This window comes from Gracilinanus agilis, chromosome 2 (genome assembly GCF_016433145.1).
Source record: "Gracilinanus agilis isolate LMUSP501 chromosome 2, AgileGrace, whole genome shotgun sequence".
Lineage (NCBI taxonomy): Eukaryota > Metazoa > Chordata > Mammalia > Didelphimorphia > Didelphidae > Gracilinanus > Gracilinanus agilis.
In genome coordinates this window covers 40,110,239-40,134,413 of record NC_058131.1, presented here as the reverse complement: position 1 = coordinate 40,134,413, position 24,175 = coordinate 40,110,239, and the positions used below count along the sequence as shown (strand labels likewise).

Genomic DNA, 24,175 nt, shown 5'->3' with positions numbered 1-24,175 from the left:
TCCCTTCCTTCCTTCCTTCCTTCCTTCCTTCCTTCCTTCCTTCCTTCCTTCCTTCCTTCCTTCCTTCCTTCCTTCCTTCCTTCCTTCCTTTTCTTTTCCAAATCTAAGTTTCTCCATACTAATCTGAGAAATTTCTCAGGACACCTTTGGTTTTTTGTCTGCAGGACTCTTGACTTTTCACTTAGGGCAAACTCAGGTCCTCCCTTTCCCTCTTACCCTTACCTCAGCTCTGACTATCTTATTCTTCATGTCTCCCTCCCCCCACTCACAATGAGCCTTCAGACCTGTTCCTACCCACCCACCCCAGACCTCCTCTACTCCCCACCGACCAGTCTTATCCACAAGGGGAAGCTTGAACTCTCCTGCTGCAGAGACAAAGCGGGACCAGTCTTCAATGGCATGGGTGTGGCAGGGCCAGTCAATTTTGTTAATGCCAGGTGCTAGTGGTGCCATCTTCCCACCCTGGTACTTCTTTTTAAGCATCCGTCCTGTTCCAGTGATTTCCTATACAGGGAGACCCAAGACCCAAAGAAAAAGAGGAAAGAAAGATAGTTTCTGGTCTTAAGATACCTAGATAATGGAGGCAGGAGTTGGGGTAGGACACTCCCTAAAGGCATGGACCTGGGTAGAAGAAATATGGCTCCCTTAGGACCAGAGGAGTGTTTGCCATTGGACCCACCCCACAGTCAGAACAACTCAACCCAGCAATGTCACTGGACGCAAGAATGGGTCCCATCCTTCCCCTCGCTCAACTATTCTCCTGTTACATGTTACATTCCCCCCCCCCCAGTCCTGTCAGCCCTGACCCCATCAATCAATCAATCAATAACCATTTATTAAGTGACTACCCCATGCCAGGTGCTGGGGATTCAACTGCACAAAAGAATTCCTCCCATTTACACATATATACCCTTTGGTAAATGGAAGGGTATGGCTACGAGTTGAACCCCAGGACCCTTCCCTCTGCCCACTCAAGGTCACCCCTGAGCAGGTAGGAAGGAGAGCTTGTTCCCTTCCTCCCCTGCTTAGCTGGACACACAGAGAAGACACTCATTGCTGCTGACCACCCTGACCTGGGACTGAATGATGGAAGGGTGTCACCTCAATCATTTCTATTCCTTATGTCTTTATGACTAATAGGTCTGAGGGATTAATCACATTAGTGACTGGACCCATGGCTGGAAAACTCCACGGTGTGATTGAAACAAGACAACAGGTTTCCAGGTGGGACTTGGTCCTTCGGAAGGAGCATATAAATCAGAGAGGAGAAGTTGAGGCTGGTGCTGAGGGGAGCCGACCCTCCTTAATCATCCAATTGCCCATTCCATGCATACCTCGTGACCCATTTCTTCCCTCTGCTTCCCACCCTACCGTTCTCTCTCCACCTTCAAGCTGGAGTCACATCTAGGAGGGCCACTCACCAGGCTATTCAGTCTTCTGTTGGGGATGCCCAGCAAGTTGAAGTGTGCTCGAGTAAAGTCATCTGCAAGTAAGAGAAGCAAATGGTAAGTGGTGTATGTGGGAGTGTAGTGTCTGTGCTGAGTACGCGTGCGTGCGTGCGTGCGTGTGTGTGTGTGTGTGTGTGTATTTGCAGAGTGTGTCTGTGTGTTTGTGGGATGTGTGCTTGTGTACTGTCTGGGCTGATTGTGGCTTTTGGCCCTGTGTAATAAATACAGCATGTGTGTTTGTTACAGGCAAAGGCCTTTGACAACTCTGGGATTATTTCTATAATTGAGCCTTTATTCTTGTGCTGTGGAATATTAAAATGTGAAGGTTTGTGTCTCTGTGTGTAGTGGTTCTGGGATCTGAGGATCTATTTGTATATGTGTTTCTTTCTGGGTCGTTGTGTCCAGGTAACCTAGATTGCAAGATTGAGCCTTGGATTATAGATGTTGTTGAGTTATTTCAGCCATATCTGACTTTTCATGATCCCATTTGGGATTCTCTTGGCATGGATATTGGAGTGGTTTGCCATTTCCTTCTCTAGATTATTTTATGGATGAGGAAACTGAGGCAAACAGGGCTATGTGACTTGGCCAGGGTCAGCCACCTAGTAAATGTCTGAGACTGGATTTGAACTCAGAAAGATGAATCTCCCTGACTCCTCCAGGCCTAATGCTCTATGCACTATGGTGCTATCTAGATTCTATTGTGGACAGACTCCTCAAAGGGCTTCCCAGCTCCCTGACATTCTTTACTATGATGTGAGGGTGTGTGAAGTAGAGAGGGAGCAAAGACCAGGTATGGTTCTTCCCCTTTGCCAGATAGAGAAGGTGAGAGATCATCTAGTCCAGTGATTCCCAAAGTGGGTGCCACCGCCCCCTGGTGGGTGCTGCAGCGATCCAGGGAGACGGTGATGGCCACAGGTGCATTTATCTTTCCTATTAATTGCTATTAAAATTTTAAAAAATTAATTCCCAGGGGGCTAAGTAATATTTTTTTCTGGAAAGGGGGCAGGAGGCCAAAAAAAATTTGGGAACCACTGCTCTAGTCTAACTGCCCCTTACAGTGAAGGAGTCCAAAGCCTGTATTTAAATCCAGGTCCATGACTCGAAAGGCGCTGTACCACATTGCTTACACCACGTAAGTGAGGGAATGGAGTGGCCCTTGCTCTTTCCACATGCCACGGCCTGGGACCTTGCCTCCAGGTCAGAAGTCTCCACACAGGTGGCCTGGGTGACCATTACCTTTGTTGCAGTAGGTGGACGACCGGCAGTGCTGCTCAGGGAGTTTGCCGATGACCGAGTCCATGTCCATCCGCCTCAGGGTGGGCAGGTAGGGATGGTAGAGTTGCTGCTTCACCCCTGGGAGCATGTTCTTCTGCGGTATCACAGGGAACATGATGGCCGGAGATACAAAAGTTTCTACGCATTTATCATTCCAAGGAACCAAGTCGATGACCCGAGCCATGGTTAGAAAACCTGAGAGAGAGCTAAAACCAGATGACAGACATGTAGTAAAGAAGGCACGGTTGTGAGACCCTAGACCCACGGCGTCTTGGCCCCTTCCCTCCTGCCAACAACTGAGGCACAAGAGGAGCAACAGAAAGAAATAAAAAAGGATCGAGAACTGCTTGGAGAAGAGGAAGGACAGTCCAGAAGCCTTGGAGTTTCAGAGCCAGCACCGATGGAGCCCTGGCTGATTGCTCCCCCACTCCCCCACCTCTATCTCTCCATCACTTCCCATCTCTTTGTCTGATTGGGTTTGATAGAGGCAGGGGAGGGGGACGAGGTTTTCTAGGACCCTTTGCTATTACTACGTCATGCTAACCTGAGCTCTTCAGGTCTAGCAGAAGGTCTTGTAGACAGGACCAGTCACTATCCTGGGAATCTGGTTAAGATCCTGGCAGCTAGCCCAAGCTGCATCCAGACTCTTCAGCATGACCAGGACATTGGAAAGGAGGCCTGAGGAGCTCCATGATGCCCAAATGGAGCAGCCAGGCCTGAGGAGACTGATTGCATCTGTCTCACTGGCCTGCTTTTCTCTCCCTTCAGCTGAGGATGGCAGGACATTCGCCTCTCTGTCCATTCAAAGGCCAGGGCCTGAAAGTGAATAGTCCTCCTTCTGCCCCACTAGCCTCAGCTTTATTTCTCTCTTGGCCAGGAGCATTGATTGAAGCCCAAGTATAGGCTTAGTCATGATCTCCAGAAAGGGGAAGTAGGACTGACACTCCCACCCCCAGGAGACCATCCCTATTCATTCTCTGCTTCTCTTCCTCAATGCTTCCCCCTCCACCTCCTCTCTTCTCCTTCCAAGGCTTCCTCTCTCCTTTTTTTTTACTGCCATCCGAAAGCTGGGAGTATATAAAATAAGGCTTATGAAGCTCTTTACATTAGTTATCTCATTTGATCTTTAAGGTAGGTGCTATTACTTTCCCAATTTTTACAGATGAGTAAACTGAGGCAAGATAATCTAAGCCCAGAGTCCACAGCTATTTGATAGAGGATTTGAACTCTAGTCTTTCTGACTCCAAGTCCAGAACTCTATCCACTGCCCCCACTTAGGCTATCCCGTGCCCAAGATGGACTAAAGCCTCCTGTGTGGCACAGGGACTTCTGCTCACATTTAAGGCACCACTCTGTGATCAGAAAAATGATCAGTGAATTAAAAAAAAGAAAAGGAAACTAAGCTCAATTAAGGGCTTCTGCTACATAAAAGACCTAAGGGATACAAGGCCTCCTGAAGTCCAACTTGAAATATCAGTTGATGAGTCAGAAGAGACAAGAGGGGAAAAATTAAATTGGATAATAAGTTTATTAAAGAAACTCAAGGAGGACTTCATTCAGTTTTAAAAAACACACACAAGGCACCAACTGGGAAAACTACAAAATGGTAGTTAAGATCTGAAAACTTTGATGCAAGAGACAAATAAGAGAGTTAATAAAATAAAGCAGAGACCAGAACAGTAGACGGGAAAACAAAATGGAAGAGAAAACAGGCAGCAACAGACTTGGAAAAATTGGCAGAGAGATGCGTAGAAGAAACTAATTTGGAATAATAATATATTTGAAAAGCATAGAAAGAAGTACAAATATTAGATTAATTAGGGTTGAGGAAGATACTGAAAAGGAATTAGGGAACTGGGAAAGAATCTCCAGCACTAAAGTGAGAGAAAATACAAGACAACAGCAAGAAGAAATTCTTAACTAGGGTTTATCAAAACATCTCATCAGTCAGTCAATGAATTGATGACTGTTATTCAGTCCTCCTTATGTGCCAGTATAGCTCCTTATATGCCATACTAGCATTAGTATGAGCAGCCATTGTTTATCAACTAAGAGATGGGAAGAAAGGCAAAAACCAATTCCTTCCCTCCTGGAGCTTCCACTCTAATGAGGGAGATAACAACCAAACATACAAGATATACACAAGATAAACTGAAGATAATCAACAGAGGGCAGCCACCCAGATTCTAAAAACAAGAGAGTAAATCAGATACTTCAGGAGGGATAGCAGAATTTGAATCAGAATCCATTTCTCCTGGTTCCAGTTCAGTGTTCTTTTTCTCAGTGTAGTATGAAAGAAAATCTCCTACATCCTTTTCCATCAGAAGTCTTATGCCATCCCACCTGAGATGGATATGCACCCAAAGACATGGGAATCTTGAAGAAGGAGGAAAGAGGAAGAGCAAAATCTAGGCCATGAGGTCCTGGAGGAGAAAGTGAATGTGGAAAGTAGTCTTGAGTCAGAGTGTTCTCCTGGAAGGTTTTGGGCATCATAAAGGGTACTGAGGGGACCAGGGTGCCAGGGAAAGGGAAGTTTCTGGGAGGCAGAGGAAGTGATCAGTAAAAAAAAAATCAGAGAATGATGGGATTAGAACTGGAAGAGACTGGAAGGAGCATTAAACTTTGTTTTAAAGCTGGGGAGAATAAAGTTTAAGAGGTTAAAAAGTGATCCAATCTGGCTAAGCTAGAATTTGATAGCAGACTCCAAACCCAGTGTTCTTTCCACTATTTTTTTTTTTTAACTCTTACCTTCCGCCTTAGAATCAATACAATGAATTGGTTCCAAGGCAGAAGAGCGCTGAGGGCTAGGCAATGGGGGTTAAGTGACTTCAGTGACTTGCCTAGAGTCACACAGCTGGGAAGTGTCTGAGGCCAGATTTGAGCCCAGGACCTCCCGTGTCTATGCCTGGCTCTCAATCCACGGAGCCACCCCGCTGCCCATCTTTCCACTATTTCTGAAGCTAGCTCTAAGAGTTTCAGAAAGGGAGGTGAGAGAAGGACTCGCAAGGGAGCTGTTTGCCAGTAACAAACCTTGCCTACTTTGAAATCCTCAGAAAGACTGGCTTCTCTTGATTTTAAAGCGGGAGATCACATCTGGGGACTAGGAGTTCTGCTGCACTTGTGAGTTGGGTTTTCTAGTGGATCCAGGCCACCATATGTCTTCTGAGGAAGAAACACAGAAGTAGGAGGGGAAAAAAGATCAATGCTTCAGCAGACCAGATTAAAACAAATAAATACTCTTGAAGAGACAATAACTCTCCTTTCTCAGTTCCTCCTATTGTGAGGTCTCCATCCCTGGCCCTTCTGTTTACTGATCTCCTTATTCACCAGGGCAACGGACAGCTCAGATCCCAAGTCTTTCGTGGGCAGGAAAGGCAGGGTTGCTAGGTGACTGGAGCTGTGTCACCAAAGTTACCTGGAAACTGGTGACCCCTATTCAGCCTCGCTGAAAGGAAACTGTCCCAGTTGGGGAGGGCTCTGGGCAGCTGCTACAGAGGATAAGAGAAGCTGTTCTTCAGGGAATAAGAGTCAGAGAATGGGGAGCTGCTGTGCTACGAGATGGATCCCTCAGAGAGTTGGAGAGAATGCCAAAGGGGGAACAGACTGAAAGTCAACCCAGGGGAATCCCCCCATCCCCTCAGTCAAAGCCAGGCAGGGCAGAATTCACCTCCTGGAGGCACAGAGAGGAATAATTCCTCTGCTTGAGGGGTTTGGATACTTACAGGATTCAGCCCTTTGTCTCTGGGATACAGACACTGACCACATCCTCAGAATAGCTGCTATCTGAGCCTGGAGACATGGCTCAGGGCAAGGTTTCTCAAAAGAGGTACTGGGGAGGCAGCTAGTCACTCGGTGGGTAGAGAGCCAGGTCTAGAGATGAGAAGTCCTGGGTTCAAATTGATCTCAGACACTTCCTAGCTGTGTGACCTTGGGCAAGTCATTTAACTCTTATTACCTAGCCCTTACCACTCTTCTGTATTGATTCTAAGACACAAGGCAAGGGTTTAAAAAAAAAAAAAGAGGAGCTCAGGAGAGAGATTTGAGGGAGTCTTGGGAAACAGGGTTTTAGGCTTGCTTAGGGGAGGTAGTGAGATGGAGTCTACACACCAGGGTCCTCAGCCTTTTGACAAGAAGTAATTTTCTTAAATCCTAAAAATAACTGAAATTTAGGATAAAATTTGTCAAACTGTTCATATACATGACCTAATTTGGGTCTCACAATAACCAGAGGAGGGGTGAGGTGGGGGGAAGAGGGGCTTGAGGATCAGATTCCATTTGTACCTGCTTGCCCTGAATCATACTTATATGTGTCATCCTGTGACACCATTCAGCCTCCAGTGTTCACTTGAGTTTACATAACCCATGCCTTGATGCCAACAGAGGGAGAGGACTGTCCAGCAGATGCCCTTTCTCCTCTCTATGTGAGACTTCTGGGTAATTCTTTCAGTTGCAGTTTGCCAAATCCCTCTCAGTCCTCCTCAACACTTTCCTATTGCTCCATGGGATATCTTCAACTTTAAATTCTTTATGAAAGAGAGATAGTCATGGCTCGCAGATATAAACACACGTGTATAATATACGTATATTTGTGCACACATGCACACACAGACACACATGTGTATACCGCTTGATATACATGCATGTATGTATATATGTATGAAAACACACATATATGCACACATACATACGCATCACCAGAATACTGGATACAATACTAGAGTTAAAACGATGGGCCTTTGTTTTCAGAGAAGGAGCTGTGTGATTTTTTTTAAACTTAATTTTATTCAGTAAACAGAAATCTATTTACCCTTACCCATTGAAAAAGAAAGAAAAAATTCTTGGAACAAATATGCAGTCAAGCAAAACACACATCCCCCAAAATATAGGTCTCAGAATGGAGGAAAGGGAAGGAATAAACATTTATACGGCACCTACTGTGTGCCAAGCACTGTGCTAAGCATTTTATAAATAATACCACATTTCATCTTCACGATGACCCTTTGAGGTTAGATGTTAATATTTAAAGTTGGAGAAACTGAGACAAATGAGGATTAAGTGACTTGCCTAGGGTCACAAAGCTAGGGAGTATCTGAGGTTGGATAGGAACTCGTGTCTTTTTGACTCAAAGCCCAGTTCTCTATTCATTCATTGTGTTTGGTCTGCACATGGAGTACATTATCTCTCTGTGGCATGTTTCATCCTGAGTCTTCTGTAATCATGATTGGTTGTGATCAGAACTGTGTAACTTCCCAAAGTCCATTCAGTCTGCTTCCTTTGTCCAGCTTTGTACTCAGCCCATTTTCTATTTACAATATCTGTTCCAGATACATAGGATGCCCCCCAAATTTTAGTAGTTTTAAGCTATGAGAGCCTGATATTTTAGGTAAATACCACAAGTACTATTAATGTATTTTATAGAAGAAGGAGCGAATGCTACAAGAGGATGAGTGACCTGCCAAGTTGGTCAGGATTTCTGGTGGGAATTGAATCCCAATTCTCTCTGACATGTCATCCACTATGGTATATCTATGGCTATTACCAGCCTACCTTGGGAGAGTGGGCAGGAATGCTGAAAGTGAAATTTCAGATGTGGGGAATAGTTATCATTATTTATTATAGTTCTCTTCCCTAGTGGGAATTGAGCATTGAGAGACAGGTATGACAGTGGAGGTCCAGTTAGATAAAGCTCTGTTAAAGCTTGGGACATCAGTGTCAGTGTGTTGGATGCTGGGCTTTAAATGAGTAAAACTGACTTGGCTGCTCACAAGCTATATGACTGTAGGTGAGTCACTTCCCTTTTTTGGACCCTAATATGTCAAAAGATTAAGCTCAAACTAGCTCATAGAACTGGAAGAGACCTTTGAAGAAATCATCTAGTCCCTTAATTAAGCACACACATTTTTACAAGAAACTGAATCCAGAAGATGAAGTTCAATTGATCAAGTCATGAAGGAGGAATAATCTGGGAGTGAAAATCTGGATCCAAGTTGTCTGACTTCAAATCCAATCTTCTGACCATTCTAGTTCTAGGATACTTTGATCTCTTTGTAGCACCCACCCAGCTAGGAACCATGGAGTGTATAGGGTAGATGACAGAGTCAGGAAGACCCAAGTTCAAATCCTATCTTTGACACTTGTAAGCTATATGTCCATCAGTAAGCTACTTAATTTCTGCCTCAGTTTCCTCATCTATATGATGGAGATAACAATGGTATCTGCTTCTCAGAGTTGTTGTGAGGATTAGATGAGATAAAATATGTAAAGTGTTTTGCAAACCTTCAAGTGCTAGCTATTATAATTTCTAAGAACCTCTCAGCTCCTAAATTGCTATTGTAAAGTCCAAGAGTAGGAGTGAGGAAGCAGCTAGGCAACTTAGAGATGGAAAGTCCTAGGTTCAAATTTGACTTCAGATACTTCCTGGCTGTGTGGCTCTGGGCAAGCTACTTACCCCCAATTGCCCAAGAGCTCTTCTGCTCTTCTGCCTTGGAAACAAGATTTAGAGTTGATCTTAAGACAGAAGACAAGGGTTTTTATTTTATTTTTTTTAATCTAAGGAGGGGGGAGATAAAATGAGCTGTTTGGGGTTCCCCCCCCCCTTCTGTGGAAAAGCAATTGGAAGGTTGCCCTGAAAACTCTGTGGAACTGGGTATGTGTGGGAAGAAGGGGCTGGCCAGCTTCCTCTTCTCTGGTATGTAAACATAGTGCCTGGTGGAGATTAAAGACTATCCTGGAAATCCGAGGTCAGTGGTAAAAGGATCAGGGAGATTGGCAGCCTCAGCAGGTCCTGGATTAGCTCAATGACACTCACTCTACCTTAGACCTTCTGAAAATTACCCTGCTTCCAGTTTTGTGACCTCAACGGAAGCATAAAAGCAGATAGGAGGAGGCGGTCTGGAGGGAGAGCCTTCACCCCATGTAGTTTGTTCCTTGGTCCTTGGGCTCCTCTTAGGTCATCATTTAGGCCTTAGATTTTAAGGACAGCACTTTAGAGGTCCCCTAGCCCACCCACCTCATTGGACAGAGGAAGAAGAGGAGGGATAGAGGAGAAATGGTATCCCCCAACTGCCTGGTCCTCTTCCCTGCCCCCTCCAGACCTAAGAAGTTTCTACAAGGACAGCAGGAATGTGACTTGTATCCACAGCTCAGAGTCTCTGTCTCTCCTCAGTTAAGAATGCCTTGGTTCTTTTCCCAAGATCTTTCATTTCCTGACAAATGACTGTTCCCTTTTCTTATCTTCTCAAGCTCTCTCGAGGATTGATCTCCCATACCAATGTCATCTGCACATCCCCAGACACCCCATGTCTAGCACTCAGTCTCCCACCCCCAACAATTTCCCAATCTGACCTTCATTTTACCTTTTTAAAAATTTTTTTTTAAAACTTTGTATTTTTTGAAATCTTCACCTTCTATCTTAGAATCAGTACTGTGCATTGGTTCCAAGGAAGAAGAACAGTAAGGGCTAGGCAATGAAGGTTAAGTGACTTGCCCAGGGTCATACAGCTAAGCAGATTCTGAGGGTCCAAGGGCAGATTTGAATCTCCTGCTCTGGACTGGCCCTCTATGGAGCCACCCAGCTACCCTATCAATTTACCTTTCAAGGCATTATTTCCTAGACAGGGGTTTCACTTAACTTCGAATTCATGAAGTACACGGATAGATTGCAAGGGGTTTGTGAACTTGGATGGTGGGGGGAATAACATCTCTATTTCAATATCATTGGCTTCCTTCATATTCCTTTATATTTTATTTTATGTCTTTAAGAATATTATTCTGAGATGGGGCCCATAGGCCCCACCAGACTGCCAAAATAATTTTCAGAACCCTTGTCCTAGACCCGTGTTGTTGAACCTATGGCACGTGTGCTGAAGCATGCTGGAGGAGGATGCACCCTTCTCCTTCTCCACACATGCCTGAGGACATTTCTCACTTCACCTGTCCCTCTGCTCAGCAGCTCAATGGGAGCACTTCGTTCCTCCCCTGTCTGGGGCAAAGAGGGGCAGGAAGGGGAGGCTCTCATGTGGCATGAGGGTTGCAGTTTGGACGCTTGGTCTCTAAGGTCTCTAAAAGGTTCACCATCACTGTCCTAGACTATATCCTATCAATGCATGCTGCACATGTCAAAGGGAGGACCAGACTTGACCTGCTTGATGCAGGAGGGATGAAGATCATAAAGTAAAAGCTTCCTAACCCCTAGAATGGAACACACCAACGTAACAAGTTCCTGATTAGCAGTGGAGGTCTTTGGATGGAAGTTGGAAGAGCACTTGTTAAAGGTACAATAGAGGGTCTTCCCACCTGGGTCTGAACTGAATCACTAGAATTCCTCTAATTTTGGCAGAGCTGAAAAAGGTACTTTGGTCGCATTTCTCTTGGGCACTATCCAAGTTCTGGGGAGATGGAGAGGGAAGGGAAGAGGGAGAGAGAGAGAGAGATCAATATTGGCTGGAAGGGATCAGATAAAGCTTCCCAGAAGTCTGAGCCTCATCTTGAAGGATGAGAAAGATTTCACTGCTTTGAATTTATGGCCAAGGGAATAGAAGAAACTGAGGAGGGGGTGAGGATTTAGGAGGAGAAAGGCATGCCCAGGGGATGGTGAGTTCCTGCTCATTAAACAGTTACTAGAAGCTTTCTCTAAACACGGGGAAAACTAAAACAGGCAGAAAGATAATCCCTGCCCAGGAGGAGCTTATGTTCTGATTGGGGAAGACAATACATAAAAGTGAGCAAAGGAGGGAGCTGGTTAGGTAACTGAGTGGTTAGAGAGTCAGGTCTGGAGTCCAGAAGACCTCAATTCAAATGTGCCTCAGCCCCTACCTAGCTATGTGCCCCGGGCAAGTCACTTAATCTTCATTTGCCTAATCCTTACCTCTCTTCGGCCTAGGAACCAAAACCCAGAGTTAATTCTTAGATGGAAAGTAAGGGTTGTTTTTGTTTTGTTTTTGTTTTTGTTTTTTTAAAGAGAGCTTTAAAAAAAAAAAAAAAGGAGAGTAGAGAAGTACCCACCAGAGCCCAGAATTCTAACTTGGAAATGAATGAAGTTAGGGTGGGCTTGGGGCTCCTTAAGTGGAGGTTCTGGGGGGCCAAACTGACCAAACAAGGGCAGAATGGGTGCTTCCAATGGGAGAAGTAGTTCAAGAATAGAGTGGGCTTCCAGGGATGGAGAGAGTCCTGGGGAGAATCAGGAGTGCCAGCTATCCACTGGGCCAAAATAAATGTTTGTTGAATGAATAAATTATTTGAGTTAAGTCCCCCCGCCCCCATAATTCTTAGGGCTAAATCCCTTGGGGGTTGGGAATTTTTAGACATCTTCATGGAAAGCCTTGTGTGCCTCTAGAAGGCTCACAGACCCAGTATGGATCTCCCCTCCTCTCCCATGAAGCCTGTGGCTTTGACTACACTCATGGCATTGCTCTAAATTGAGGGCAGCCCTTGTGGCCAGAGCAGGTGTATTCTCCTGGGCAAGATGAGCCTCATTCTCCTTTCCTGAATTTGTCCATCGGAACCAGAGATTCTTCTTCCCCTCCGTGTTGGACCTCTTGCTTCCATTCCCCTTTCCAGGAGGCGTTCTCTTCCCACATCACCAGGAGCTCTGGAGCCCCATTCTCGGGTGTATGAAAAACTTGGCCAAGGACGGCGAGGGGCGCTGCTCCCCCCACAGTGGAGACAGACTGTGTTCCTCTCAGTGACGTCCCCTTAAATCTTAAATGCCTTAGTTAGTCGCAGTGGCCTACTGACTCCTTTCCCCTCTGAGATTTGGGTCAGTGGGGCTGTTGCTGGGGAGGGACAAGGGACAAGGGAGGAGATTGCCTGTCTGTGTAGTGGGGTGACCTCGGCCCCCCCATGGTGACATCTCCTTTGGTCCAGGCTCCCAGTATTATCACCAGATCTGTCCCCATTAATCCCCTTTGTGGAAGGCCCTTTTCTAATCCCAACAGAGCCCCTGTAGGGACTGTGCTGGAAGCAACGTGGACCGGTGACAGGGACCTGGCTTGGTCAAACCAGGTAAGGCTGGGCCTGAGGGAAGGGGAACCTCTAAATATAGGGGGGAGTGACAGGAAGGAGAGTCATTCGCCAAACTCCCAGATTCTCCTGGAACTTCCCAGGATCACTGGAGAGACAGACTGCCATGTCCCCAACGAAGAGACATCGAGGCACAGGGTGGCCAGGGGGGTGATGCTGAGTGGCTGCAGGCCTAGTCCTAACCTCTCTGTTTCATTTTTTTGGGGGGGTTCTAGAAAAAGGGGACAGAAACTTATCCTCTCCATTGTACTGGCTAGGTCTCCCAGGGTCAAAAAGAGACTTCAGCTAGGCCTAGAGACAGGAGGTCCTGGGTTCAAATATGGCCTCAGATACTTCCCAGATGTGTGACCCTGGGCAAGTCACTTAACCCCCTCTCCCCCACCATTGCCTAACCCTTACTGCTCTTCTCCTTGGTTCCAAGACGGGAGGTAAGGGTTAAAAAAATTCAAAAAGAGACTTCATTGTCAGTCCTCAGAGGAGGTCCATCATTTCCCCCCATTTTTTGTACTGGGGTCACCATCTGTTGGGAAGGAGATGGGAGAGAATGTGGAAATGGAGAAATTTACCACATTTTATGGGTAGTAGAAGGTAGGGAAAGGTAGGAGGACCGCCTTTACCTGAGTCAAGCTGGGTCCATTTTCAGGCCAGCCTGGAAGGGGAAGGAGGGTTGGATCAAAGAAAATTTCATTGAAAGCAGAAGCTTAGAATTTCAGAATTGAAAGTGAACTCCAAATGTCACTTAATCCTCTTTGACCAGAGTGGGAAACTTTTATAACATCCCCAGTCTCCACTTGGAGACCTCCTATGATGGGGAACTCACCACCTTTTTTCAGGAATCTTTACAACTGCCAATGATCTCTCTCAAATTTTTTTTAGAGCTTTCATTTAGATCTTCCTTTTGCTTGCAGCATATTCCACCATGTATCATATGTCCTTAGGTTTGTATGTTAGTCCATGTCATCCTATTGAATTGGCTTTCTTCTTATCACAGCCATCAGGGTGGTATCTGAGCCACATTAAGCCCTGAATCTGTTTAACAACCATATGGGAAAACTACTCTGTCCTAGGGAACTTTGCCTGGCACCAGGAATACATAACCCAAAACCCAAATCAAAAATAAAACCCCAAACAGTTCCTGCCCTCAAGAGCTTATGTTCTCCCTCCAGGGGTGATACAAAAGGTAGACAGGAAAGTATGTACGTATAGATTGTATATCAGGAGGTAGAAAGCACTGATATCTCTGCAGGATTTAGGAAAGACTGGTGGGGTGGGGACACCTGGGTTGTGCTTTGAAAGGAGCTAGAGATTCAATGAGGCTGAGATGAGGACAGAATATACTACACTTTGCAGGAATGGGGGCACAGCTTATGTAGAGGTGTGGAAGTGGGCATTTTGTTGTTTGGTCATATCTGACTTGTGACCCCACTGGGAATTTTCTTGGCAAAAATACTGGAGTGGTTTGCTATTTCCTTCTCTAGCTCATTTAAAAAAAATTTAAAACATTTATTAATATTCATTTTTAACATGGTTACATGATTCATGCTCCTACTCTCCCCTTCACCCCCTGCTCTCCCCCCACCCATGGCCGATGCACATTTTTCTCTAGCTCATTTTACAGATGAGAAAACTGAGGCAAACAGAGTTAAGTAACTCAGTTAGGATTATACAACTAAGTGTTGTTCTCTGCACTATGGCGCCACCCGGCAGCCACTATGGAAGTGGGAGAAGGGATGCTTTCTTTGGAGAATAACCATTAGGCCAGTTGGATTGTACTGGAGATTGGGAAGTAAAGGCCAATTGATGTAAAATAATACTGAAAAAGGTATGGTCCATGAGTATCGGGCTATAGAAGGTTTTCAAGATTAACTGAGGAATTTGTGTTTTATTCATAGGGGCAAAAAGGGGAGCCATTGAATGATTTTGAATGGAGGGAGAGGATGGAATCATCAGATCTTTATTTTGGAAATGTTAATTTGGTGGTTGTGTGAAAAGGAGTTGGACTTTCTTTCTAGGTTACTATTGCTAGTGGTATTCCTCACATCCACAAGTCTTTGTTTGGAAAGAAGAGACAACAGAAAACTGCATAGTATTGTTTTAACCAACTCTTTTCCTCCCTGTCATTGTACTGTAACTGGGACAGAAGAAATAATGGGGATATGTGGAATTAAAAAAAAAATAAATGGAAAAGCATAGACAATTGACTGTAGATAAAACATTTGTATGTCCTTTAGATTCCAAGTTTGACAAAGTATCTTGTCCTGTGGCAGCAGACTTTGTGTGTCGATTGGCTAGGCTTCTTCCATGTATTGTATACAAAAATGGACCAATAATAAGACCATTTTAAAAAAAAAAAAGAAAAAAAGAATAGGAAGAGGAGTCTGGAAGTAGGAAGACCAATGAAAAGAACTGAATTAAATCTACAGAGATCACAGAGGTAGCCTATTGCCCAAAAGGTAGCTGCTCTATAGATATTTGATGACCAAATGAATGATTTAAATAGTATCCTGAAGATTAGGAGGGAGGCAGACCAAAGAACCAAGGTAAGACTATGAGTTCAGTTAAGTTTCTCTTTGGGATTCATTACCTGAATTCAACAACTCTCCCTTCCAGGATCCCTAATATTCCTTTCTTCCTTTCTCTTGAGTTGAGGACAGTGTCTGATAATATTGAACCACCCCATAACTAATGAACTGGTATAACACTCACCTGGTGATAGTAGCTGATATTTGTGATATATTGTTGTAATCTCCTTGCTAGTATTTTATTTAAAATTTTTGCATTAACATTCATTAGGGAGATTGGTCTATAGTTTTCTTTTTCTATTTTTTTCTCTTCCTGGTTTAGGTAGCAACACCATATTTGGATCATAAAAGGAATTTGGTAGAAGAGTAAAGTATCTGATAAACTATTTTGCATTCCCATGGATAACTTTTAAATTTACATTTTAAAAGGAGAGAGTCATATAAGTCTACTTTATCTAAGGGAATAACTCTAGAATGTGAGAATTCTACACACCAGAGAGAGAGTTGTTGGAGTCAAGACAGTTTTTCCAAAGCCTGAAGCAGAGCTTAGATTGGGTCAGAACTGTCACAAGTGGGGCATGCTGGCCTTTGGCCCAGAGCTCCAAATTTATAGGACTCTGACAGCACTTGTACACCTTCAGCAGCAGAAACAACCAGACTTTGCACCAATAGGAAACTCCCAAATGGCCACTTCCATCTCTCTCCTACTGCATTATCTCCGGCTCAGCTCCTCCCTGGTCTTGATACCTCATGCATGTTCCTCTGGGCAACCTCCCCAGACAGGGCACTGGGTGATCTCCTTCCTCAGAGGCCCACAATGGACCTTGTATCCTGAGGCCCATGGTCTTTCTGTTTCTGTCTCTGGTCTTCCTTTTCATTGGCCGTCTTTGAAAATGAAGGATGAACAACAGTAACAACCTACTCCCAAATGAAATTTCTTTTAAGAAATTTATTTCAGGACACCCTTCATGCTATTGGCTATGATGTTTTATGGATCACTTATTCCCTTCAGCCAGTATTTCCTTTAAAAAAAAACAAACCTCTTACCTTCCATCTTAGAATTAATGCCAAGTGTTAGTTCCAAGGCAGAAGAGTAGTAAAGGCTAGGCAATGGGGTTTAAATGATTCGCTCAGGGTCATGCAGCTAGGAAGCACCTGAGGCCATATTTGAATCAAGGACTTCCCTTTTCTAGGCCTGGCTCTCTGTCCACTGAGTGACCTAGCTGCCCTCTTGGCCAGTTTGGTTATAGGAACATGCTAAGGGACCTTAGAAGTCATTGAATCTATTTGCCTCAATGGATAAAGAAATGGAGGAGAGTCATACAGTTAGCAAATGTCTGAGGTTGAATTTATACTGAAATGTTTCAGATTCATAGAATAATAAAGGACCTTAAAAGACACTGAGTCCAACTCTCTTATTTATAGTTGAGGAAACTAAGGCAGAGTGTTTGAAGTGATTTGTTCAGGATGATAGACCTAATAACCATGTGAAGTAGGATTTGCACTCAGGTCTTTATGAATCCAAGTCCATGATCCCTAATATCATGCTGCTTCAGAAATCATCTAGCTCATACAATGTCTTGTCCAAAGTCACACAGGTCCATAGGTAGTAGAGGCAGGAAAGCTCATGACCAATTTCAACAGCCATAGTGACCACCTTGGGATCCAGAGGAGGGTCAAATAAGGTAATTAATTCATTAAGTTCATCATTAATTGGGTTTCTAGGAACCTAAAGGGGAGCAGGCTGTGTGTGGAGCCAGAATCCAGAGAGTGTGGAGAGATTCACTCTTTGCCTTCTTCCTCTCTGGCGTGTTTCCATATCATACTAAAATGTAAGCTTCTTGAGGGCAGCTGCCTTGTTTATCTAAACTTCAAATCACCCCTAGCAGGGCACCAAACCACAGTAGGTGTTTACTAAATTTAGAGGGCCTGTAAAGTTGGAACCCTGAGCCAAAGGCACCACCTTTGTTATCATTCTGACCCAATCTAAGCTCTGCTTCAGGCTATGGAAAACCATCTTGCCCCCAAATATCTGTCCCTCAGGTGCCTAAAATATTTCTTGAATGAATAAGTGAATGAGTGAATGAGTGAGAAGAGAGTGTGTGAGGGGAGGTTCTGGGATATGAGCTTCAAGAAGTGGGGAATACTTTAATACAGTCTAGGCTTCTGTGGTCTGGCCTCTTGGAGACAAACCCAGCTAGCTCAAGGGACATGTCCCTGATTTATGCAAAATAAGCCCAGTATAAGGGTTTGGGGTTTGGCATTCTAGAGCTGGAAGGCACCTCAGAGGTCATCTGGTCCAACCATCTCATGATGAGGAAGCCAAGGCCCAGAAAAGTTGGGAATCTAGATGCCTAGAGGTGACTTGTCCCCAAAGTCACAGAGTTAGTAAGTGGCTGAGCAGGATTTGAACCCAGGTCTCCTTGGCTCCACATTCAGTATTCTTTCCACAGCATCATTCTGCCTCTATGATTTGAGTCATAATTAGAGAAATGAACATACATGAAATGGAGTTTGGAGAGAAAGGGAGACAAAAGGATAGAGGGAAGAGGAAATCTAGTAGGGAAAGTGGAAACTCCTTCAACTCTGTCTCCTCGCATTGAGGTAAGAGGGATCTTTTGATCTCTTTGACCCACTGTGCATCCCGTCAGTCCCCAAGGCAGGAAGCCACCGTTTCCAAGTTCCGTCTCTGTGGCCAATGTCCCCCGAGCTAGCTGGGTCTGTCTCCAAGAGGCCGGACCACAGAAGCCTCTGATCAGGGCAGATCCTGAGAACCAAAAATCTTCTTCCTCCATTAGGTGAAAGGATGTTTGGCTGGATCGAGAGAGTGTTGCCTCAGCCGCCGGGTACTCCCCAGAAGATCCAGGCAGAGGAGGCAGCGGCAGAACCAGGGCCAGAACCAGGGCCGGAACCAGGGCCAGAACCAGCCCCAGCAGAACCAGAGCTCAGAGAAGTCCATCCTGTGAAGGAAGAAGAGCCGGAGAAGGTAAAGTTGGCCATCGGTGGTGCCTCCATGGCACAGACTCACAGTTTTCCTGAGAACTAGAAGGGAGTTTCAGAGGCCATTGAGCTCAACTTCCGTCTTTTGTGGATGAGGAAACAAGTCCAGAGAGATTCAAGTTCTCGTCACACAGCCAGTTGTCTGAGGTGGGATTCAAACCCGGATCTTCCTGGTTCTAAGTCTGGTGCTCTCACCCACTGACCTACCTGACAAGGCTGGTGGGAGGAAGCTGTTAGCTCATGGCCCAGATGACCACCTTCCCCCGCTTCCCAGGGTGAATAACAGTTATTTCTATGTTGCTTTCATGTTTACAGAGCACTTTACTCATAATAGCCTTGTGAGGTCAGCAGGCTAGTATTATTACTCCCATTTTACAGATGAGAGAAGTGAGTCAGCCAGTCACTGTCAGAGCTGGGCCATATGAGTCTTGCTAGATCTGATGCCATGGCCAGAGCTGCTGCTACCACAATGGTCTTAGACTTCCAGGTGTCACTCAGTTCTTTCTTTCCTTTCTCCCCCTGGCCCTTCCCCTCCCCTAGCTCATGGGAAGGTGGCTGAGGATTCTGAATCCTTTCTGTTGGACTCTCCCTAGGCTTCAAGGGAACAACCCAGATGTGCAGAAATGCCTCCCCAAAGCAAGAGCCCTGAGGGTGAGTCCACAAAAGACCCCCCCCCCCACTCCCCAAGTGGCTTCTGAGTCACTGCCTTGAGATACTGGGTGAGGAGGGACGGAAGGTCAGTGATTGTGACTTCTCCCACAAAGGTTTTATTTTTCATTGATTTTAAGCCCTTACCTTGGCTTAGTGTCAATTCTAAGACAGAGGAGTGGCAAGGGCTGGGCAATGGGGGTTAAGTGACTTACCCAGGGTCACATAACTAGGAAGTATCTGAGGTCACATTTGAACCCAGGACCTCCCATCTCCAGGCCTGGCACTCTATCCACTATGCTACCTAGCTGCTCTTCCACTAACCTTTTAGAGCAGATGGCTGGGGGAAGTCAGATCTGGGCCACCCCGCTCTCAGTTTCTCCATGGTTCGAACCATCCCTGAGTCTCCTTGCATTGGCCCAACATCAAGACTTGAAAGTCATGTTTTTGTTTTCCCCAGTCCTCCAGGAGCCTACAGAAATGATGCCTATGTCTGATTCAGCCCACACTTCTCTGGTTCCTGTGAACAGGTACCTTCCTAGGGGAGTCACATCCTGGCAAGGGGTGGTGCTGAAAGGAGATAGATGCTTTCTTTGAGGGGTGGGGGAGCTTTTATGGAAGACAAAGCATGCACATATTTTTGGACAAAGATATCAAAGATTTTTTTTAATGGCTGCTATTCCCCAGTAGTTGGAGTGATATTTATTGTTTCTTTGGGCTGCACCCTGAAAATATACTGGGTCCACAAAACAAGCAACCTCTCTGATCCATCCTTCATTTTTTTTCATCTTTTAAAAAATTGATTAAGAAAATTTTTCCATGCTTACATGATTTATGCTCTTTCCCTCCCCTCCCCCCCATAGCCAAGACACAATTCCACTGGGTTTCACATGTGTTATTGATCAAGATTTATTTCCATATTATTGATATTTGCATTAGGGTGATCATTTAAGAGTCTACATCCCCAAGCATATCCCCATTGACTCATGTGATCAAGCAGGTGTTTTTCTTCTATGTTTCTCCTCCCACAGTTTTTCCTCTGGATGTGAATAGCATTCTTTCTCATAAGTACCTCAGATGTCCTGGGTCATTGCTTTGCTGCTAGTAGAGAAGTCCATTACATTCGACTGTGCCACAGTGTATCAGTCTCTGTGTATAATGTTCTCCTGGTTCTGCTCCTTTCACTCTGCATCAATTCCTGGAAGTTGTTGCAGTTCACATGGAATTCCTCCAGTTCATTATTCCTTTTAGCACAATAATATTCCATCACCAACAGATACCACAATTTGTTCAGCGAATCCCAATCGAAGGGTATCCCCTCATTTTCCAATTTTTTGCCACCACAAAGAGCATGGCTATAATTATTTTTGTACAAGACTTTTTCCTTATTATCTCTTTGTGGTAAAAACCCAGCAGTGGTATGGCTGTGATCCATCCTTCATACAACAATCAAATTGATTTTCCAGAGGAGTGGGTTTTCCTTTGCCATTCCATTCCTCAAAAATCTTTAGTCGGTCACTATTGCTTCTAAGATAAACTACAAATTGCTCTGTTTTTGATATTAAAAGGCCTTTACAATATCCAGGCTATCTTCCCTGGTTTATTACATATTACTCCCCTGATGCATTCTGTTTCAGCCAAACTGGCCTATTTGTATTCCTCATATAGAATATAACATGCTTTTGTTTTTGTTTTATTTTTTTGATTCAGATATTTTATTTTTCCCAGTTACATGTATGTAATTTTTAACACATGTTTTCCAAAATCATAAGATCTAAACCATCTCCCTCCCTTCCCCCCCACTCAGAATTGATAAGCAATTTGATCTGGGCCATACATGTAATATCATGTAAAACCCACTTCCATAATGGTCTTTGTTGTAAGAACACACTCATACAAAACCAAAACCCCTAAATAAAGCCGTAAATAAACTAATGTGAAAGAAAGTCTGCTTTGATCCACATCCCATCTTTCCAACAGGATAGCATTCCCTGTTACAAGTCCTTCAGGATTGTCTCAGATCATTTCATTACTGACATTAGACAAGTTTTCACAGATAATAATCATCATCCAATATTGCTGTTACTGTGTACAATGTCTTCCTGGTTCTGCTGATTTCACTCTGCATCAGTTCATGTAGATCTTTCCAACTTTTTCTGAAATCATCTTGCTTATCATTTCTCGTAGCTCAATAGTATTCCATCACCAACATGTGCCACAATTTGCCATTCTCTAATTGATGGACATCCCCTCAATTTCCAATTCTATGCCCCTATACAAAGAGCAGCTATAAATATCTTTGTTCAAGTAGGTCCTTTCCCCTTTTTTATTATCTCTTTGGGTTACAGACTTGGCAGTGGTATTACAGGATCAAAGGGTATGCACAGTTTTATAGCCCTTTGGGCATAGTTCCAAATTGCCTTCCACAATGGTTGGATCAGTTCACAGCTCTACCAACAATGCATTAGTGTCCCAATTTTACCACATCCCCTCCAACACTTACCACTTTCCTTACTGCCATATTGGCTAATCTGATAGGCGTGAGGTGGTACCCCAGCATTGTTTTAATTTGCATTTCTCCAAACAAGAGGGATTTAGAACTTTTTTTTAATATGATTATTGATGGCTTTGATTTCTTCATCTGAAAACTGCTTATTTGTATCCTTTGATCATTTGTCAATTGGAGAATGGTTTGTATTCTTATAAAAGTAACTTAATTCTCTATAGATTTGAGAAACAAGAACTTTATTGGAGAAATTAGTTTAAAAAATTTTCCTTTCTAATTTTGATTACACTAATTTTATTTGTACAAAAGCTTTATAATTTAACATAATCAAAATTATTTGTTTTACATTTTATAATACTCTCCATCCCTTGTTTGGTCATAAATTCTTCCCTTCTCCATAGATCTACAAGTAAATTATTCTACATTCCCCTAATTTATGTATGTTATCACCCTTTATATCTAAATCATGTGCCCATTTTGACCTTATCTTGGGATAGGATATGAGACATTGACTATACCTAGTTTCTGCCATACTGTTTTCCAACTTTTCCAGCAGTTTTTATTAAACAGCGAGTACTTATTCCAAAAGTTGGGGTCTTCTAACATGCCTTTGTTGTATCCATATCCTGGCTCAGGTCATCTCATATTCCCAGAATGCATCCCTTCCCTGCTTCCACTTAGAATTTTTTGCTTTCTTCAAAGCTCATTCAAAAGTTGCCTCTTTTTTTTAAACCCTTACTTTCTGTCTTACTAACAAATCTTAAGACTGAAGGGCAAGGGCTAGGCGAATGGGATTAAGTGACTTGCCCAGGATCATACAACTAGGAATTATTTTTCTGTGCTTTGGGAGGAAGAGAGCACCATCAGATGTTCAGTCATTTCAGTCATGTCCAACACTCCAGCACCCCATTTGGGATTTTCTTGGCAAATATAGTGGAGCGGTTTCCTTGTCCAGCTCGTTTGACAGATGAGGAAATGGAGGCATACTTGGCTTATGTGACTCACCCAGGGTCATATAGCTAGTCAGTATCTAACGAGGATTTGAACTCATGAAGATGGCTGCCTAGCTGTGCGTCTCAAGAGCCACCCCTTAAAGAAATCTTATCTGAATGTTCCCTTAACAGTACCACCATTCCAATGAAATTACTTTTCATGTGTATACGTGCCCTCTCTCTCTCCTCTCCCCCATTCCCAAACTGAGTATTTCTCGAGGATGAAGCCTTTTGTTTTTGTATTCCAAGCCTCTAGCATATAGTAGCCCTTAATACACACTTGTTAATAGTAACAGCTAGTTATTTGTGTTGTGCTTTAAGGTTTGCAAAGCACTTTCTATAATATGTCTTCTTATTTGAGTCTCAAAGCAACCCTGTGAATTGTGCTAGAGGCAAGATTTGAACTCAGCTCTTTTGACTCCACATCCAGCCATCACTGGATGCTGCCATTTAGACAGAGGGCGATTTCTAAGGTCTCTTCTGGCTAGGAATCCCAAGTGCTATGCTCCTTTCAGTATGAGGCCTTCATGGGTTAGAATAAGGTCCTGGATCTAGGGGGCAGCTAGAATAGAGCTTAGAGGTCTAAAGATGGGAGGTCCTGGGTTCAAATTTGACCCGATGCTTCCTAGTTTTGTCACCCTGGACTAGTCATTTAAACCCCAATTGCTTAGCCCTTAACACTCTCCTGCCTTGGAACGTATACTTAATAGTGATTCTAAGACAGAAGGTAAGGGTTAAAAAAAACCACAAATGACTCTGGATTGAGGGCTGGGAGGGTCCCCAGAGCTCATCAGGCCCCCCATGGTTTCATTTTATATAGTCTCAGATCGGTTCAGAGTTACACAAATAGTAAGTGGAAACAGAATCTGAACTCAAGGCCAGAGACTCCAATTCCAGCAGTCTTTTCCCTGCTCTCAGGGAGTACTTGATACTTGAGCTTGACCAGGAAGGCTTAGGGGGGAGAGAGAGGTCTAGGTGGGCATTCACTGACTGAAGGCATTGGCTGGGGCCAATGAAGAAGACCCGTCTGCCTTGAGACCCAGCGTATACATGAGAAGGTTGTGGGAGATGAGGTTGGAACGGGAGGGCAGGGAATGGCTGGAAACCAAGAGCCGAAGTCCCTGGGGGGAGAGATGTGGCCAGTGGGTGAGTGATGGGCGCAGGGGGAGGAGGGCATCTGGAGTGTGAGTTCTGACCTTTATTGGGTCGTGGCCCCCTTTTGCAGGCCGGTGAAGCTCAGAATAATGTTTTTAACTTTATGAAATGCAACAGAACTTACAAAGGAAACCAGATACAGTGAGAGATGCACATTGTAAGAACCAACCCTTGGGCTAGAAGATGTGCAGTGACTGGGGGAGAGGGGGTGATGGAGAGTGGAGGAGGGGTGGCGTCTCACCTGCCTGCTCTCGTGGCTCTTTTCCTTCCAGCAGTGCCAGTGGGTGGGTGCTGACTTTGATGACAAAGGGACTACAGAGGGTGGTTCCACAGCCTGCCCCTGCCCTGGTAGTCCAGAACTTGGAGAGCAGCATCAGTGTTCCTGACCAGGTACTTGAGGGGAACCCAGTGTGGGATACTAGGTGCTGAGAGGCTCTGCCTCCGTGTTCTTTAAAATGGGTGATGCTACAAGGGCAAGTAGTCTTGAGCTTTCTGGGTTCTGTTCCCTGCAGGCTGGAGCACAGACCCTTGGGGATGTAGGAACACCAGGCCCAGGTAAGGACCTATTGAACTGTTTCCTTCCTTCCTTCCTTCCTTCCTTCCTTC

The 24,175-nt window shown here is 44.5% G+C and overlaps 2 protein-coding genes across 2 annotated transcripts in view; one reads left to right on the top strand and one right to left on the bottom strand.

The window, feature by feature from the left end:
• The window catches only part of LOC123233206 (testis, prostate and placenta expressed), a 7,632-nt gene extending 4,722 nt beyond the window's left edge, over positions 1 to 2,910 (bottom strand). Inside the window, exons 1-3 of the mRNA XM_044659356.1 lie at positions 2,688 to 2,910; positions 1,422 to 1,483; positions 330 to 504 (exon numbers count right to left, since the gene is read on the bottom strand). Of these exons, the coding sequence (XP_044515291.1) occupies positions 330 to 504; positions 1,422 to 1,483; positions 2,688 to 2,910 (460 nt within the window). The remainder of the gene's footprint in view (positions 1 to 329; positions 505 to 1,421; positions 1,484 to 2,687) is intronic.
• Positions 1,426 to 24,175, top strand: part of LOC123233205 (cyclic nucleotide-gated cation channel beta-1-like) — a 77,237-nt gene continuing 54,487 nt past the window's right edge. The window contains exons 1-5 of the mRNA XM_044659355.1: positions 1,426 to 1,505; positions 18,067 to 18,254; positions 19,385 to 19,446; positions 23,842 to 23,959; positions 24,082 to 24,124. Of these exons, the coding sequence (XP_044515290.1) occupies positions 18,075 to 18,254; positions 19,385 to 19,446; positions 23,842 to 23,959; positions 24,082 to 24,124 (403 nt within the window). The 5' untranslated portion in view covers positions 1,426 to 1,505; positions 18,067 to 18,074. The remainder of the gene's footprint in view (positions 1,506 to 18,066; positions 18,255 to 19,384; positions 19,447 to 23,841; positions 23,960 to 24,081; positions 24,125 to 24,175) is intronic.